Source organism: Magnolia sinica, chromosome 15, assembly GCF_029962835.1.
Source record: "Magnolia sinica isolate HGM2019 chromosome 15, MsV1, whole genome shotgun sequence".
Lineage (NCBI taxonomy): Eukaryota > Viridiplantae > Streptophyta > Magnoliopsida > Magnoliales > Magnoliaceae > Magnolia > Magnolia sinica.
Window position 1 is genome coordinate 27,966,458 of NC_080587.1, and position 18,249 is coordinate 27,984,706.

The 18,249-nt window shown below is 45.0% G+C and overlaps 1 protein-coding gene across 1 annotated transcript; it reads left to right on the forward strand.

The window, feature by feature from the left end:
• Positions 1-408: 408 nt before the first annotated feature.
• Positions 409-3,434, forward strand: LOC131227626 (two-component response regulator ORR9-like). The gene is made up of 5 exons (XM_058223430.1): positions 409-764; positions 1,276-1,364; positions 1,499-1,576; positions 1,956-2,026; positions 3,025-3,434. Exons 1-5 carry the CDS (start codon positions 653-655, stop codon positions 3,242-3,244), a joined length of 570 nt encoding a protein of 189 aa, XP_058079413.1. The 5' UTR covers positions 409-652; the 3' UTR covers positions 3,245-3,434.
• The last annotated feature ends 14,815 nt before the right edge of the window (positions 3,435-18,249 follow it).

Here is an 18,249-nt window from a genome sequence, read left to right on the forward strand (position 1 = left end):
GTTTCCTGTGGTGTGGTCCAACTGAGAGTTGGATCTGCTGCAATTTTGGGTTAGTACCCTAAAATGACATGGTGAAACGGATGGACAGTGTGGATATAAGACACGTATATCACGGTGGGCCCCACAGTCGCGATCCACCGAAGCCGAGTGCTCCAAGGACATCTCCAATGCGTGGGGCCCACATGATGGCAGTAAGAGATTTTGATTTGCTGCAATTTTGGGCTCGTACCCTAAAATGATATGGTGAAACGGATGGACAGTGCGGACATAAGACACGTACATCACGGTGGGCCCCACAGTCGGGGATCCATCAAAGCCGAGTGATCCAAGGACATCTCCAATGCGTGGGGCCCACATGATGGCCGTAAGAGATGTCCCATTAAAGGAAGTCAAAGCGCGTGTGGAGTTGTTGGGAAGCCTCCCGTCTCGCTTACTTCCCAATTCAGGAATCAGGTGGGAAAATTCGGGAGAGATTTGGATGGAAATCTGATCGGATCTTGCTTTCTGGCTGCGGGATTTTGTTGGGTTGCCTTTCTTTGTATTTCTACACGCATGGCTCCTCCTTCCCACCAACACACCTTCTCTCCTCGTCCATCTCCTCCATCTCATCCTCCTCATCCACCTCCTCCTCCTCCTCCTCCTCTTCAGAATCATGGCTCTTGTAGCTGCTGCACAAGAAACCCAATTCCATGTTCTAGCTGTTGATGACAGCCTCATTGATAGAAAGCTAATTGAGAAGCTTCTTAAGACCTCTTCCTATCAAGGTATGTTGTTTCTTGTTGTATGACACAATTCTGTATTTTCTCTTTCATTCTTTTCTTTTCGTTTATTTTGAGAAAGGATCTAGTCTTCTTATAGAAGTACAATAAAAATTTAATCAGTAGATCTGGACCGTCCATTCGATCCGGGTCAGTTTTCAAAGAGAACCCAATAAAAATTTACGCCGATTGGACGATTCTAGCCATCCGATCAGTAGCCTACGTTCTGGACTGAAAATCTTTGGTAGAAAAATAGGTCCAATCTGTTGTTTTAACCATTCATTTAGTGGGCCTCATCTCACATGTTCGCAGAACGGTTGATTACAAAAAGGGAGGCTGCAGTTTGGATGGATAGGATCGTCTAATTGGTAGAGATTTGTATGGTGGATTATGAAGAACCTTTGATGGGGCTGTCCGTGTGTCATCACTACTGATAGCAGCGTATCATTTTGCAATTTTATTATCATTTCTATTAACTCAGTTGATTTTTTCTCTTCTGGATTTTTCCATTCTGCAGTCACAGCAGTTGATTCTGGAAGCAAGGCTCTGGAATTCTTGGGTTTGCAGGATGATCAAAGGGACCCACCTGTTGTTTCACATACCCAGGTTTTTCTTTTTCCTACTTTGTAGTTGAATTTTCTTTCATTCTCTTTGTATTTTTTTCCTTTCTGGTTGATGATATTTGAAAAGAAATAGCTTATTTTGGATTGGAATTTAATAATTTTGATGCAAAAATGCAGGAAATGGAAGTTAATTTGATAATTACAGACTACTGGATGCCTGGAATGACTGGCTATGATCTTCTCAAGAAAATCAAGGTAACATTGTCTCCATTTTCTCCATTTTTTCATATTTTGTAGGGAATCGATGTTTTCACCCTCTTTACGGGCCCATGATGCGATGACCCAGACTCTCCATCTGATTGGCCCCGCCCGTAATGTCTGAAAGATATCAGAATTGGGAGATCCTACCCTTTGTTCTGTGGCCTACAAATAGAACGGCTAAGGAATGAACAGACAATCCATGTTTATCAAAACATAGGTCAAACATTAAGGTTAGGATCTTCCAATCTGGAGATCTTTGAGCATGGTTCATTTACGATGGAGCCCATCAATTCAATGGTCCGGATCACCACCAATCCATGGTTCAAATTGTCATTCTTACAAGAGCTTACGGGTTTTATTGTCTCTAAATCAGGAATCATCATCTCTGAAAGACATACCTGTTGTGATCATGTCATCTGAGAACGTACCTTCTAGGATCAGCCGGTAAGTACAACAAATTCCTCCCTTTCTATATCACTTGTTTGAATTCTCCATTCCCTTGTTGAATCTTCATAAAAGAAAATCATCATGTAAGCCTTAATCCAACTAATTGGCAGAAAAAATAAATAAATTGTAGTTTTGAAGCCATGCATATTAGAATCACGGACTCAAAAATTAGGTGTGAACGCCTTGGAATTTACTAAATTGCCGTGATTCATCTACGGGGAACATGTGGCATCAATATCAATCCAAACATCCAAAGCATGCCTCCATTGTGGATAGTGTTTTGATCAGTCGTATGCTGTGTTTGGGCATTGAGCTGAATGAACGTTGTCTGAGATGGTCATTGTTCTCAATTTTGGCCCTTTGTTGGATTTAGCTCCCTTGTTATTGGGAGTGAATTTGATGGAATCTTCCCATTCCGCTCAATGCGGGAGTTTTTGAACATTTCAAACGGAACTCAGTTCAATTGCGGAGGAACACAGAAAATATAACCTGATTGGGCGGGCTATCGGTATTCTGCCTTTCATCATTTCAGTTAGGAGTTGAAACTAGTTGAAATGATTCAAATGCCGATTTTAGGAAAGTCATGATAATCAAAGAACTTTCAAAAATGCCATTAACCCGCGATTTAGCATTGTCTGATCTATTTGAATTTTCGTCTCTGCTCCATCTGCAATGGATTAGGGCACGTGATTTGTACAGTTTGGATTGATTACATGTATGTCATGTAAACCATGGATGAGTTGTGGCAGTTTAGAGTATTTGGCAATCAAAAGAAAATAAAGAAATACCAGGAGCGTAAAGTTCAGATGTGTAGATTTACTTTCCTGGTCATGAACATAAGAATCTCATCGCTCTTTACTTTCCTGGTCATGAACATAAGAAATCCCATCAGATTTTGCAATAGCTAAAAGAACGATACTTATGATATGCCGAGAAAGATCTAAAAATTCCTTTTGTATTTCTAATCTCAAATCCATTTATGGGGTCTTAAACAGATGCTTGGAAGAAGGGGCAGAGGAATTCTTTCTGAAACCAGTACAATTATCAGACATGAAAAGGCTCCAACCCCATCTAGCAAAGGGAAAGTCCAAAGAACAACAGCAGCAGCAACAACAAAAACTAGAATCCAACAACAAAAGAAAGGCCATTGATGAAGGCATTCCTACCAAGGGTAGAAGTCAGAGATGTAGAAGGCAAAGCTGTAGTGGATTATAATTGATCTGTTGTATTTTGTCAAGAAGGTAAAATCACTAGTAAGAGAATGATGTAGGTGTTCTTTGTAGTGGAGGATTTATGTATACATGTATACCATTCATTACAATTTTGTTTTGCTGGAAAAGAAAAGAAAAGGAGAGCATTTTAGAAATGTGATTATGGAGCTGAGGGAGTTGAAAGCTTTGTTGCAGGATTCTTCTAACTGGGTGCTGCTCCCCCGGGTGTAACAAATGGGTCAGATCAGGTCGGGTCGAGGGGGCCCCAGCCCTACCCATTTAAGAATCGAGTTGGATTTTTGGACCCAGACCCAGACCCAACCCATTATCATTCTGGTCAGGTCTGGGTTGCATTCGAAGTCAAAAATTGCCCTCACATTAATGTAATGGACCAGGTCTGGGTCCTCCGAACCCGTTTATCACATGGGTTGGATTTGGGTTGGGAATAGAAATTACAATTGAGTTGTCACACAAATAATGGTTCAAGTCATCCAATATGTGGTGTATATCAATCTTTGATTGTGACAAATAAGATTTCCAATGGTCCGTATTCAACTGGTAAAATAAAATGTTGCGGTAATTCAACTAGTTTGCCTTTTGGTATATTGTCCATCAACAATGGAACCAACCACTTGCAGATGCGGTTTCCTGCGAAATGATTTCGCAGGAAGTTCTTGCACTGGGATGCTAGGTGGGGCCCACCGTGAGGAGTTGACTAAGTCGACTACCGGAACTGGAGATGTATTATCTGATCCACCTGCCCCAGCGAACTGATCAGAGAGCCAAGAAAGATTATCTAAGCCAAGCCGACAGCAACAGAAAGAGGACGTCAACTCGATAACTGAAAGAGATAAATCAATCAATTAAGACGCTACCTCATCACACCCTTATATTAGCATCCATACGAGATATTATAAGCCTATGATGCATAGTTGATAAGATCCTCCTCCGTTTTGCGAGATCATTTTAGGAGATGCAACAAAAAATGAGGTGAATCTAAAACTAATGTGGGCCATACAATAGGGAAAATAGGGGAAAGAATTTCCTACCATTGAGATCTTTCTGGGCTCCACCTTGATGTTTCTATCCCATCCAAACCATTTATAAGGTCATTCCCACTGAGATGAAGTAAAATCACAAACATTTAGGTGGTCACTAAATCCCGCTGAGATGAAGTAAAATCACAAAAAGCTTTTGTGGCTGCATGAATGTTTCAACCATGGTCACTAGATCCCCACTGTTTCCTCCTGTGTGGCACACTCCGTTTTGGATCCACCCCATTTTTTGTCACATGTCCTAAAATGATCTCGAAAAATGGATGAATGGGGTGGATTTCTCCCAAACATCGCTGTGAGCCCCACCTAGCATCCCAGTGCAGGAACTTCCTGTGAAAGTGAAAGCAAACCCGCATCCACCATTTGCTTTGTCCAAATTTTCACTAGTGATAGGTAACCATGTTTTAGACAAAGAAGCAGCTAACTATTGCTATAGTCTAGGGTTTCAACCCATTGGTAAGCAGTAGACTGTGTATTTCAACACTGATATTATGGGTTTGAGTGCCTATGTGGTGTGTGTTGAGAGAGAGAGAGAGAGCATTTATATTTAAAGAGAAAAAAAAACTATTGTAATCTAGCCAAAATGAAAAGAAAAAAAAAAACCTCCTACTTAAATAACTGCTCTAGGGTCGAGGTTGGGATCGATTTACTATGATCCATACTATACCCATACCCATTTAAGAACTGGCAGTCAGGTTGATTTTGAGTGGATCCAGACCTGACCCATTTAGTAATTCGAGTCAAACTTAGGACTCAGGCCTGCCCCATGGGTCTAAATTTTGGATCCAAATCCACTACTTGTCAGGTAGGATGCAATTACCGACTGGAATGACTCAACCCATTTGCACCCCCATTGTTTACTCCTACATCAAAATCTTGTGCCGGTTTGTGTTGTTATGTACTTGTTAGACTGGAACTGTTGTTTTATAAGATTATATGAGTAGTCAGATATGTTATTCACAAAGTTTTGCTACACGGCCGACAGTCTTGTACAAGGCAGCTCATGTACACACCACTTGTAGACTTCCTGGGAATCATATCAGCCAACAAATTAGCTGGTTTATGAAACAGACGTGTAATGTCCAACAACTTGGTAGATTTTTTTATTTTATTTTATTTTATTTTTATTTAAGTTGTCCACCTGTTTTGAACATTATGGCTCTCATTATGGGCATACCTACCTGATTTTTGGGTTATCAGCTTGCACCTGGTTCCCATCGCCGCATGCGAAATTTGGCATTAATTGTTCCCTTTCTACATGCATTCATGCTTAGTACAGCTTTTATTCATGAAAAGAAAATACAGGTATTTTGGAAATAGATGATATTATTTTTCCATAATGGTTATAATTAAGATGGAATTCATGTTGCACCTGGTTGCCATTGCGGCATGCGCAAATGGACATTGTTCCTCTTCTACATGCATACATGCTTATCACACCTCTTATTTTAAAAATACTACTGTTATTTTGGAAACAGCTGATATTATTTTTCTATAATGGTTAAAATATGGACTTCATCAGGTCATCTATTGTGTTTTATGAGAGAGGAGAGATTGCATCATCTCTTTTGTTTTTTGAGGGAGATCGTGTCATGTATTATGTTTTATGAGAGGGAGAGAGGGAGAGAGACGTCGGAAATTTGGCTCTAGTATCAATTGATCAAGCTTTGATGCCAATACCTGAAAATTGGGATACAAGTGAAGCAAGTACTGATGAAAACTAGGACTACATGGACAAGGAGACTCCAATTCAACTATAATTATCTTCTTGTGAGAACTGCGTAGGTGGGACCAATTAGGTGGACCAACTTGCCTATAGGCGATCATAATCCTCTATGGTTAAAGATGAAGATCCACACATGATGTGCTGAAAATTTGGGCTGATTGACACCTTGATTTTGGTCCCTTTAGCGATCAATTGTACTGAAGATCATGGATTGAGTGCGCGCAGTCTACATCAGACTCACTAGGTTGAACTCACCATTTAGTTTCTCTCTGATGAAGTTACAAAGAGAAGTATTATTCGCTTCCAACGTTGCCATAAACAGTTGCAAACAGACTGAAATTTTCTCGCGAGGTCAGATCTTCATTCACATGCCAGCATTATCGGCTACATCAATGTTGATGTTCTCATGGTCGTTGTCGTCGATGGTCAAACTAATTTCTTCACGTTCCTTTTAAAAAATCAGTCTTCCTGAACAAAAAAGATGCTCAACTACATAAGGGGATGCAGAGATGGTAAAGGGCTTGAATCTTCCACAATCAATAACATGAGTTTAGAGGTGGGCATCGAGTCCAATCGGACTGAGTTAGGTCCAACCCGACTCGATCTGGTTTTGAAAAATGCTTGACCCGAACTCAATCTGACTCAGTACCAAGTCCAGCAAGCCTGACTCGATCCGAGTCCGACCCGGTCAAAAATACCAAGTCGGATCGAGTTGGCACCGATTCGGATCAGGTCATCGGGCTGGACAGAGGATCGGGTGTATATATAAATATATATACAATATACCTGAGTCGAGTCAGGTTTTGGATCGGGTCGAGTCTAATGGATTGAGTTTCGGGTTGAGTAGGCTCAAGTTACTGGGTAACTCATACTCGACTCGATTTGAGTTCGGATTAGCGGAGCCTACTTGGTTCGGACTGACTCACCAATTCGGTTCGGGTTGAGCCGGGTCCGAACGAGTTTGACGAGTCGAGTTGGTCGGATCAAGTCGGGTTGTGCCCAGCTCTACATGTGTTCATGTCAAGGGCCGTCGGATTTGCAAGCTACAACACTATAGCATTGAGTTTCAAGCCATGCTATATATAAGGTGATATCATTGGCATGATTGCATAATGTGAGTTCCAAGCCCTGGTATTTAAGTAAAGAAGAAGCGATTACAACAGAATGTGGGTTCTTTGTAGGCTTGAGTAGAAAGGCATATAAGATTACAACAATTTAAATGTGATACACTTGTGGGACTTAATATATATGCGGAATGGGCCCACGGATCTGTCTGTGCATGGGACATGGCGATCAGGGGTCGGATAGCTTACCTAGCTGAGACGCCGCCATGGAAGTCGGATAAGAATACCAGAATACCTGTAGAGCTTAGGATCTTCCTCTCCTTCACACCCTTTCTGCAATTTACAAGATGGGACTCGAATTTCTATTGTGATGTAGGATCGGGGACCCAGCTCTCTTTTATAGAATCTGTGGAGAGAGAGTTTGAAACCCATCACAACTCTCTCTCCCACGCTCCACATTGTAGCATCCTAGTGCAACTCAAATTGCTGTCTGCGTAAGACAGCTATAGCATTCCAGCCCTAGTACGTAAAGCTGCGCAGATAGACTGCGCAGCGCATCACCTGAAGTGGGGCTCACTGGTCTACTCAATCATCCAGTCCGAATGTATGACAATCTAGACCGCTGATCAGTGAGGCCCACTAAATAGAGTTCTTACATTCTCCCACTTGGGCCTCATTGAGCAATGTCAATGATAGTCATATATAATAATTTTGTAAACAGGTTTTGATATTTTAAGAAAATATACAAATGGTTAACCAATGAAAACAGTTGGACAGTATGAGTAATGCTATTTAATCTAGTCCATCAAGATAGTCAGTATCGAAACGCGGTAGTCATCACAACATTTAGGCGAAGTGAGTCTAAGCGCGATCACAAATACTTTCAATCTTAACGACATAGATCACGAACTAGGAAATGTGGTATAAGGATTACATACTTTAGTGTGATGTTATGTGCCTATCCTTAAGAGGTCCTGAAGCTTTTACATGTCTCCAACGAGACACGACTGTAGTTCTACTTACTCAAAATTTGCGCATATATATAGAGAAGCAGAAATAAATCTTTATATCAAAATCATCCAAACAAACTATATAAAACGAGATCTCTAAGTGTCTGTGAAAATTAAAGTACGCTCAACTCCCACTAACTAAAAACATCTGTGGGATTAATGACTCCCATGGATGTTACATGCTCCTGAAATGGTGTGATAGGGAGCCCTTTAGTGAGCGGATCTGCAATCATCTGCTTAGTGCCAATGAATTCCACGGACACTTGATGATTCTGAACCCTTTCCTTTACAACAAGATACTTGATGTCGATATGCCTCGACCTTGACGAATGCTTGTTGTTACTAGAGAAGGAAATAGCAGCCGAATTATCGCAAAATATTCTCAATAGTTTCGGGATATGCTCCAGTACCCGCAAACCTGAGAAGAAACTCTATAACCATAGTGCCTGATTAGATGCCTCATGGCAGGCAATAAATTCAGCTTCCATAGTGGATGAGGCTGTGGTAAATTGTTTCACGCTTTTCCATGACATAGCTTCTCCCACCATCATGAAGATGTATCCTGAAGTAGACTTTTTAGTATTAACGCAGCTTGCGAAGTCTGCATCTGAATATCCGATCAACTCCAACTAATCAGACCTTCTGTATGTGAGTCCGAAGTCTTTCGTTCTCTGAAGATATCGTAATACTTTTTTTGCAGCTATCCAATGTTGCATTCTTGGATTAGATAGATATCTTCCCAATATTCCAGTGACAAAGGCAATGTCCGGTCGCGTACAGACTTGAGCATACATGATGCTCCCTACTACTGATGCATACGGAAATTCTTTCATTCGATTCTTTTCTAAATCATTTTTTAGACACTGAAATAAACCAAATTTGTCGCCCTTCACAATGGACAACTTTCCTAAAGTATAATTTTGCATGCCATACCTTTCGAGTACCCTAGTAATATAGGCCCTCTGTGACAAGCTGAGCTGTCCAAGTGTTCTGTCACGGTAAATCTCAATGCCAATGACGTAAGAAGTTTCACCAAGGTCTTTCATTTTGTAACGACCTTGGAAATTTTGTGCTAATCTTTCCTTAAGTAGTTGTTTTGGGGTAGTTAGTGCTTTACTTGATTGCTTGTGAAATTCGCATCAATCACTTTAAATTGTATCTGCATGGCTCTAAACGTGCAGATTAGTGAGCGCTACGTTACTCAGAATCTGGGATCCATCGCTAAATCCGGTTGTTCTGGGGAATTTTTAGATCTGGATCGGACCTTGACCGCGCATCGAAAGTCCGATGGCGATGATCTTAGTCATGCGGTCACGAGTTGGGCTTGGTCTTCACCTCGAAAATCAAGTCGATCGGATTTCTCGGTCGATTTGATTGAGTTCGGAGTGAAGAGTGTGAGAACGGTTGGAATTTAATAAGCTTTTTATGAAATCTGAGTCGTGTCGCTTGCGCGACGATTTTAAGCTATCTGACCGTTGGATTCTGACCCAATTTCACCCTCTGATCAGGATGGTTGGCCCAGGCATATCCTAGTGCTTGTGGACCTGATCGAGTTTCCGTGACCGTTGAATTGAGTGTGGTCCGCCACGGCTGATCTGAAGAGCCTACGAAAACTCAGCCTGACCTAGATCCATGGTCAGTGAGCTTAAGTCCGACCTTTCGTGGTTATAGGCCCACCAGAAGTGCTTCGTTGGATCGAGAAAGGCGTACTTTGGTTATTACCTAAGTATACCTTGACCCTGGGGTTATTTCCATCATTTTAAGGCCTATATATAGTCCTTAAACCCTAGCTCTCATTTCCATACGAATTTTCTCTAACCCTAGCTTGGAAAGAGAGTGGAAAAGAGAGAGTTAGTGAGAGAGATTGGTTGGTGAATCATCTTGATTCTTCCTTGTTCTTCTTCACCTTTGAATCTTCACTTTGAATCGTTCCTCTGACGATTCTGAGTTCTTTTGGGGTAAGTTAACCTAACCCTAACCTGTGTTAGAGCTTAGATTAGACTTGGTGTTGTTGTATCTCATTTCTATCCTTATTTTAGGGTATTCTTGCGCCGTTGACGAAGACAACTCGTCTAAATCAGTTCGGCTATTCTTTCCTCGCTTAAGGTGCGGACTTTAAGTGTATAGGTTATGGTTTTCAAGGCTTTCAATCCCGTTAGTGATTTATTCTTGTTATGGATGAGATTTCACATGTCAAATGTTATGTTTACATTGCTTTCTGATATGCATGTGCTATATTGAGATTTGTGCATTCTAAGTGTATTTATAAAGTACCGTATACGTATAAAATACGCACTTGTGCTTGCCATGATTATTGGTCATGTATGTATGCTAGATGCATGTATGACAACTCCTTGGTAAAGGGAATTGTCTAAGTGCATGTATTCCAACATACGTCATGTATGTTATTCCTTGTATGCTAAGTGTTTGTAGAAATGCATGAATGACCTATGTGTAACTGAGATTACACTAAATGCGGGCGTTGAGAAGTGATTCTCAATACTTCTATGGATGCGCATGATTTCCTTATGCATTTACATTCCAAGTTATTTAAATTCAAGCATTCCTATGCTTACATTTATGTTAAGTTGATATTCTTCGATGTGTATGCACCATGATTTGAGTGGTTGTTCCATTCTTGTTTTACATTCCATATGAATATCGTCGTAGTGTAGGACATTTGGGACTATGCCTTAGTCCAGGAAATCGGTAATTGACCCTATATTCGTGGTTGAGATTGCTTTCGCCACGTGAGACGTATTAGACGAACCCGAGCCGTATTAGAGTTGGCGGCAGTGGTTTGGCCACGCGGAGTGTTTGCGCACTCTATGTCGCTCAATTCAACGTGCGCTCGTGCTAATCGAGTTCGTCAACTAACCCGATTGTCCGGTGTATGTTAACCATGTATGGACGCTCTACTGCTTGAATCTAGGGTACCGAACTTACCAGTGAAATCCTAATAACCATGGTACCGATCCGCTAAGACTCATGAGCCGGACATGGTGGTATGGGACACCGTGGTCGAGCCGTCGCGCCCTACGCTGGGGTGACGAGCCTCCCGTAGTGACCAAAGTGAGCAACTTAACTCGTGAGCCGATTATGGTGGTATGGGACACTATATTCGTCTTTGTCGGCCTACATTGATTGGTGACGAGCCCTTTGTAGTGACCTCGAGCATACCGGATACCACAAGGAGGTGACGAGCCGATCCTGTGGTAGTAAGGGCATGAAAGGCGTGCATTGATTGGTGACGAGCCCTTTGCTACGACCACAACTATATGATCGTATGAGATGTCTAGGATTGACGACCCTAGTATGGATCACTGTATGGATGATGATATGAGGACGGTATCTTAGCTTCCCAATCCGATGTATGAATTGGACTATTAACTTCTTGGTAATCATATCCATGCACCGGTTTTGCATGTGCTTTGTAGTTGTTGGGCACTTTGAGGGGATGTGTTGCGTAACGTAAGATGAAGACGCGAGGGTGTACGCGTGAGGGCACGCATCATATTGCATTCATACCGCATTAACAAGAGTACTTAGGATTTATTTAATTGTCTCGCTTTATCATTACTGTTTGATTTTACTGATAGCATGTTAACCAATGTGCCTTATTGTTCCACCGAGTTGATCACTCACTCCCACGTTTCGGGCGGTGTTTCACACCCACCAGACTGTCTTAGGCCCCGATGTTGCAGATGTGGATGCGACGCCCGAGGCAGAGCGGAGCCGGATGACGACGAGGCTGCCTTCTCTTTTCTGACGGGTTCTAGCGAGCCTCGGTGCTGCGCGGGATCTATGGGATTACTATTTTTGGGAACCGAAATGATGTAACTTGTACTTATAATTTTGATAAATAACACTTTTACACGATCTGGTTGTATATGTAATTCAGAGGACTTACACTTGTACACATATTTTACTATAAGTCTTCCGCTTGCTTTATTCACTTATCCTTGAATCATATCTGCGTTTTGGCTTAATCTATCCCATGTTTATGCACTAATACAGTCAACATACATCTCTCATTAATTATGTTGCATAAGTGATGTTTTGGAACTCGGGAGCCGAGTTATGCTCGACCCCCGAATTTCAGGGCGTTACAAGTTGGTATCGAGCATGATCTGGATTAAACCGGACCTGGGTTATGGTCACACACCGCACGTTGTCACCACTATAGTGTAATTGGGTGCGGGTCTATCATCGCTTTGTGTTTGTGCTCCGTAGTTTCTATCGGCGAAAGTTTCCTGAAAACCTTTACCGAGTCGAGTCTGTACCCTTACCTGATCACACACAGCGACCCGAAACCTGTTCTAGACCCTCTATTAATGAGTGTAGATGGTCTACCCTCCCATTATTCAGTTTTAAACCTTCCAGAAATCGCTGTTTGTATCAGATTTCTGTCAAAATACACAAGGGGCCAATCGGGGCATTTTCGGTGGGACCCAGGGGGGGAACCACATCATTTGGACCAAGGAGGACCAGGAGGACCTCGCCAAATCGGCGAGGCATCGCCGATATGTCCAGAGACCGGCGATGCCATCGCCGGTCGGCGGGCCAGGCGGGCCGGGCCGACGCGGGCCGATCGTCCATGAGGCTTGTGTGGCCCACCCCTCCACGATTTTCACTTTAAAACCACTCCTTTTACCTATTTCCTTTACAAAACCCTCTTCCAAGCTCTCCTTTTCTTCAACAACCTCTCCAAACTCTCTCAAATCTCTCCCAAATCTTCATCTTCCTTCCATTTTCGTGCAAACCCATCACCCCATTCTCAAATCTTCCATTCCATCGCTGATTTCTCCATCTTTCCCTCTCATTTGAGCCATTTCATTCCCTTTTTGGCTCATAGTTGTGTGGAAGCTTCACCATCTTCCTATTTCTCTCTTTCTCTCATTTCTCATGGCCCTCTTTGAGATTGTGATGGCCATCTTTTCCATTTCTTCCCTTCTTTCCTTGATGGGGAAGAAGAGAGCGCCAGTGGATGAAGCCGGGCCGAGCCGCCCAACCCGTGCACGGAGGCCGAGAGGTGCCGCCGCTAGCACGTCCGCCACGCGCGAGTTCCAGACGAAGCGGGACCTCGATCCTCGAGCTCCTGTCAGTAGGACCTTGTTGGCGGAATTGTCGCATGGAGTCTATGAGGGGTGGTCCTTTTTGAGGCTCATGGTGATCCGCGGCTCTTTGGAGTGTTCTTTTTGTTGATGCGGCTAGAAGGGGCTGGTTGGGGTCCCTTGTTCGACGGCGAGTATCGCGCGAATGCTAGCACTGTTCGGGCCTTCTATGCCAACATTCTGGAGCCTTCGCTGGATCCTCTGCAGTTCAAGATTCCCTGTGGTAGCGGTCGAGTTGGAATTGTCAATGTTGCTTTGATATCCCGACTCTTGAAGGTGCCACTTGGGGAAGTGCATGCCAGCGAGAAGAATGTGGACAGTGTGCGCGAGAGGGATCCGCACCGGATCCTTGTGCGTTCGTTTGGTTGAATGGCAGCCGAATAGGAGTCTTTTGGCTTCTCACATGACGAACGACTTCCGTTTGCTTCACCACATCTTTACGTTCAATGTGTATCCCGGTGGAGCAACCGCAGAGTGTACGCGCCGATGGTCGATTTTCTATATCGGTGGGGCGGGATGCGAAGTTGTGTGTGCCGACGTACGCCCTGCCCGATTATTCTCATCGCTCGTTCGAGTAGACGGACCGAGTCTCTTCCCTTTGGCCGCCTCATTTGCAAGATTGCACATGAGTTTGGCTATAGGCTTGGAGCTGAGAAACCGGTCCCTGTTCGTCATCTCAACTTGAGGACCCTTAAGCTGATGGAGGTTGGTTCTGGTCGGCTTGCCTCTGAGGGTGAGGCCGGTCTGAGAGTGATGATGAGAGTTATGCTGAAGGTGGGCGGAGTCTGAGGAAGAAGCAGAGCAAGACGAGGAAGAGAGTGGGGCACAGGATTCGAGTGATCGCTCTCCTCCTGTGGTGCCAGAGCAGGGCGCAGAGCAGGTTGCCAGAGATGCCCGTCACACGGCTTGAAGAAGGGCAAGCTGCTTTACACCAAGAGATGGTGGATCTTCGAGGCTTGGTTAAGCACAAGTTCAAGAAGATGTCCCGGACTTTGAAGTCTATCCTGTGTTGCTTGCAGGATAGGGGTGCTCCGCCTCCGTCTCCTGACTCCGACGAGTAGCATCGTCGTGGCCGTCTTTGCTTTGTTTGGTGTTTCTTTCTGTGTGTAGCCGTTGTTGGCTTGTAGTTGGAGTTGTTGTAGTGTGGTAGTTGTTAGTGGTTGTAGTAGTTGTGGTTGTTTGTAGTGTTAGATGTTGTTGTTTTCATGCTTTCCTAGTCGTGATTCATGTATTGCGCACTACTTGTATTGCGACGATTTTGATTAATGGAAGGCATGTGGTTTGTTTTGGTGTTGTGCTGTTGTGTTGTTGTTGTGTGGATGGATTATGTGACTTAGAATCGGCAGGTTGCATCCTTTGATTTAATGTAGGGATGCCTCCTAAGGGTTCAAGGCTTCGGCCCGTCTTTCTCTGATTGACTTGCTGGGGGTTCCTCCCTTGAGCGATAGCGAGTCAGATCCACAGGGGCCACATGGAGGTGGTGTTGGGTCGACACCTATGGCTCCTCCAGTCACACCCTCGGTTCCCGAGCCGAGCCATGCACCTTCTTCGGCTCCACTGTTGATAGGTTTGAGCAGATGATTTTGTTGATGCAGCAGCAGCAGCAGCAGCAGCAGCGGCAGCAGGAGTTCCTCTCCTCCATGGCCGGCATCTTTGCTCAGTCGGTAGGGGCGACTCCAACTGTTTCACCTATGCCTCCATCCGGGAGTGCCAGTGTCGCGAGTGCCGGCGGCACATTCGAGCGATTCCAGCGCTTGAGACCTCCTACTTTGCGGGTTCTCATACCGAGGAGGCCGAGTATTGGATTGACCGCATCTCTAAGATGCCGAGGCCGCTACACTGCTCTGAGGTCGAGCAGTTGAGCTTGCCACCTTCATGTTTGAGAAGGAGGCCGGTTTGTGGTGGGACAGTGTGCTTCGCACTGTCGAGGAGGACTTCGTGTGGTCGTGGCAGGCGTTTGAGGCGCGCTTCCACGAGAAGTATTTCCCGATGCCGACATGAGAAGGAGAGTGAGTTCCTTCGCCTCCGCCAGGGAGGGTTGTCGGTTACGGAGTATGAGAACCGGTTTACTGAGTTGGGGCGGTATGTTCCTTTGATCCTGGGTGATCAGCCGATGAGGATGCGGCGTTTTTCTGAGGGGCTGCGACCTGAGATCCGATCGAAGATTTGCTGTGCCAGCATTTCTTCATATGCGGAGCTAGTGAGCATGTCCTTGCGAGCAGAGTAGACGGAGATAGAGCGTCCCGCATGCGAGCACCGATGCCTCCTAGGCCGAGACCGGATTTCCATGGTGCACCTTTCCTTGGCAAGAGGCCGCGTGTTGATTCTCCTCCTTGGCGTTCAGCGCCGCCCGCTGATGAGAGCTGATCTGAGATGTTCTTATTGTGGGAAGGTTGGGCACTTGGACCGTTTCTGCTTTTCCAGTATGCGAGCAGGTGGTTTTACTCCACCGCAGAGGGTTAGCCGTCCGATGCCTCCGGTTATTTCTCCTCCTCCTCTTCGATCAGCGCCAGCTCATCCATCCTTCAGACCTGCAGTTCCTGGTTTCAGGCCACCTCAGCGGCCCATGGTTCCTCAGCCGAATCGTCAGCAGCAGGCTCGTGTTCATGCGCTTTCAGCAGAAGCGCCTATGTCTGACTTGGTGCCGAGGTCCTTTGAGGTGACAGCGCATATGGAAGGTATTCCCGTTTCTGTGCTAGTGGATACAGGGTCCACTACTTCTCTTATTTCTTATGCGGCAGTTAGGCGTTTGGGTTTGAGATCTGTTCCTATACCTGGAGTGACGCTTACTACCGCTACGGGGATGTCCTCTGCCTTGGGCAAGCGTTGTATGGATTGTTTGGTCGATCTGGGAAGTGGATCGATCCGTGTTGATTTGCTAGTCGCACCGCTTTATCACTACGATGTTATTATGGGTATGGATTGGCTCACGAGGATGCGAGCTGAGATTGATTGTGAAGCGAGATCAGTGACGATCCATGGACCTGAGGGCGAGATTGTTACTTTCCCAGTTCAGGTCAGTTACCCTATTCGTATTGATTTTTATTCTTCTCTGTTGGAGAGTTCGGCCGAGTCGGCGTTGGTTAGTACGCCGGTAGTTCAGGAGTTTGAAGATGTGTTTGAGTCGATTCCTGGATTACCTCCTCAGCGTGAGATTGATTTTGCTATCGATCTTATGCCTGGTGCAGCGCCCATTTCTTTACCCACCTATCGGATGCCTCCGAGTGAAATGGAGGAGTTGAGGAAGCGATAGATGGTTTGCTAGAATTGGGTTTTATTCGCCCAGTGTGTCTCCTTGGGGAGCACTGTCTCTCTTTGTGAAGAAGAAGGATGGTTCCTTGCGATTGTGTATTGATTATCGCAGTTGAACTTCTGGTAATCGTGAAGAATAAGTACCCCTTGCCCGAGGATTGATGATCTGTTTGATCGGTTGAAGGGGGCACGGTACTTTTCGAAGGTTGATCTGCGGTCAGGGTATCATCAGTTTCGCGTCAAGGATGGGGACGTGCGGAAGACCGCTTAGGACCAGCTCCGGTCATTATGAGTTCCTTGTGATGTCGTTCGCACGAACGCACCGGCCGTGTTCATGGATCGATGAACAGGGTGTTTCGGCCGTTTCTGTTTCGATTCGTCATTGTATTTATTGATGACATCTTGATTTATTCGGCGAGCGGAGCACAAGGAGCACTTAAGAGCGGTTTTGGGTACTCTTAGGGAGCATCGGCTTTTCGCACAGTTCAAGAAGTGTGATTTCCGGAAAGAGGAAGTCAAGTTCCCGGGACATGTGGTGTCCAAGGAAGGTATAGCCGTCGACCTTGCCAAGGTAGGTGCAGTGCAGGACGCCTGGTTCGATTACCGAGGTGAGGAGTTTTCTTGGCCTTGCAGGTATTATCGACGCTTTATTCGGGACTTCTCGAAGATTGCCAAACGTTGTCGCAGATGACACGGAAGGATTTGAAGTTTGCTTGGAGTGAGCGGGCGGAGTTAGTTCAGGAGCTCAAGGACAAGTTGACGTCCGCCCCTGTGCTAGTATTGCCGAGCAAGGGGTTAAGTATATTATATATACGGACGCCTCTCGCGTTGGTGGGTTGTGTCCTTATGCGGAAGGACGGGTGATTGCTTATGCTTGCGTCAATTAAGGAAACACGAAGAGAATTACCCTACGCACGACTTGAAACACATGTCATCTTCGCATTAAAGCTTTGGAGACATTACCTTTATGGTGAGGAGTTCGAGCTCTTTTGCGACCACAAGAGCCTTAAGTATATTTTCACGCAGCGTGATTTGAATATGAGGCGGCAGATGGATGGAAACATTGAAGGACTTCAAGTTCGATGTTTCTTACCATCCTGGTAAGGCGAACCTTGTGGCGATGCGTTGAGTCGCAAGAAGGCTTTGGAGTTTGCGGCTCCGCTGATGATAGCAGAGTGGGAGATGTTGGAGTTCGTGCGCGATTTTGAGCAGAAGCTTACGGTGGTTGAGCCGTATGAGGTTATCGCACACATTCGTGTACAGCCCGTCATCGACGAGAGGATCGTTGCAGCTCAGGTAGATGATGAGCTCTTGGTGAAGATGAGGCAGCGGGTTGGTACAGATGGGAACTCCGACTGGAGTGTTAGTTCTGATGGGGGCCTACGTTTTCGTGGCCGGTTATGTGTTCCTGACATCCCTGACTTAGGACGTGAGGTTCTCGAGTTAGCCCATAGTTCTAAGCTTGCGATGCATCCAGGTAGCACGAAGATGTATCAGGATATGAAGAGGTCTTATTGGTGGGACAATATGAAGGTCCAGATTGCTGAATTTGTTTCTCGTTGTCTCACGTGCCAGCAGGTTAAGGCAGAGCATCGCCGACCTCCTGGCTGCAGCCCATGCCCATAGCTGAATGGAAGTGGGATTTCATCTCTATGGATTTTATTTCTGGGTTGCCGAGGACGAGAAGGGATTTGACTCTATTTGGGTGATCGTCGATCGATTAACGAAGTCGGCGCATTTCTTACCGATCGAGTCACTTACTCTGCAGACGAGTTGGCTAGGTTGTAT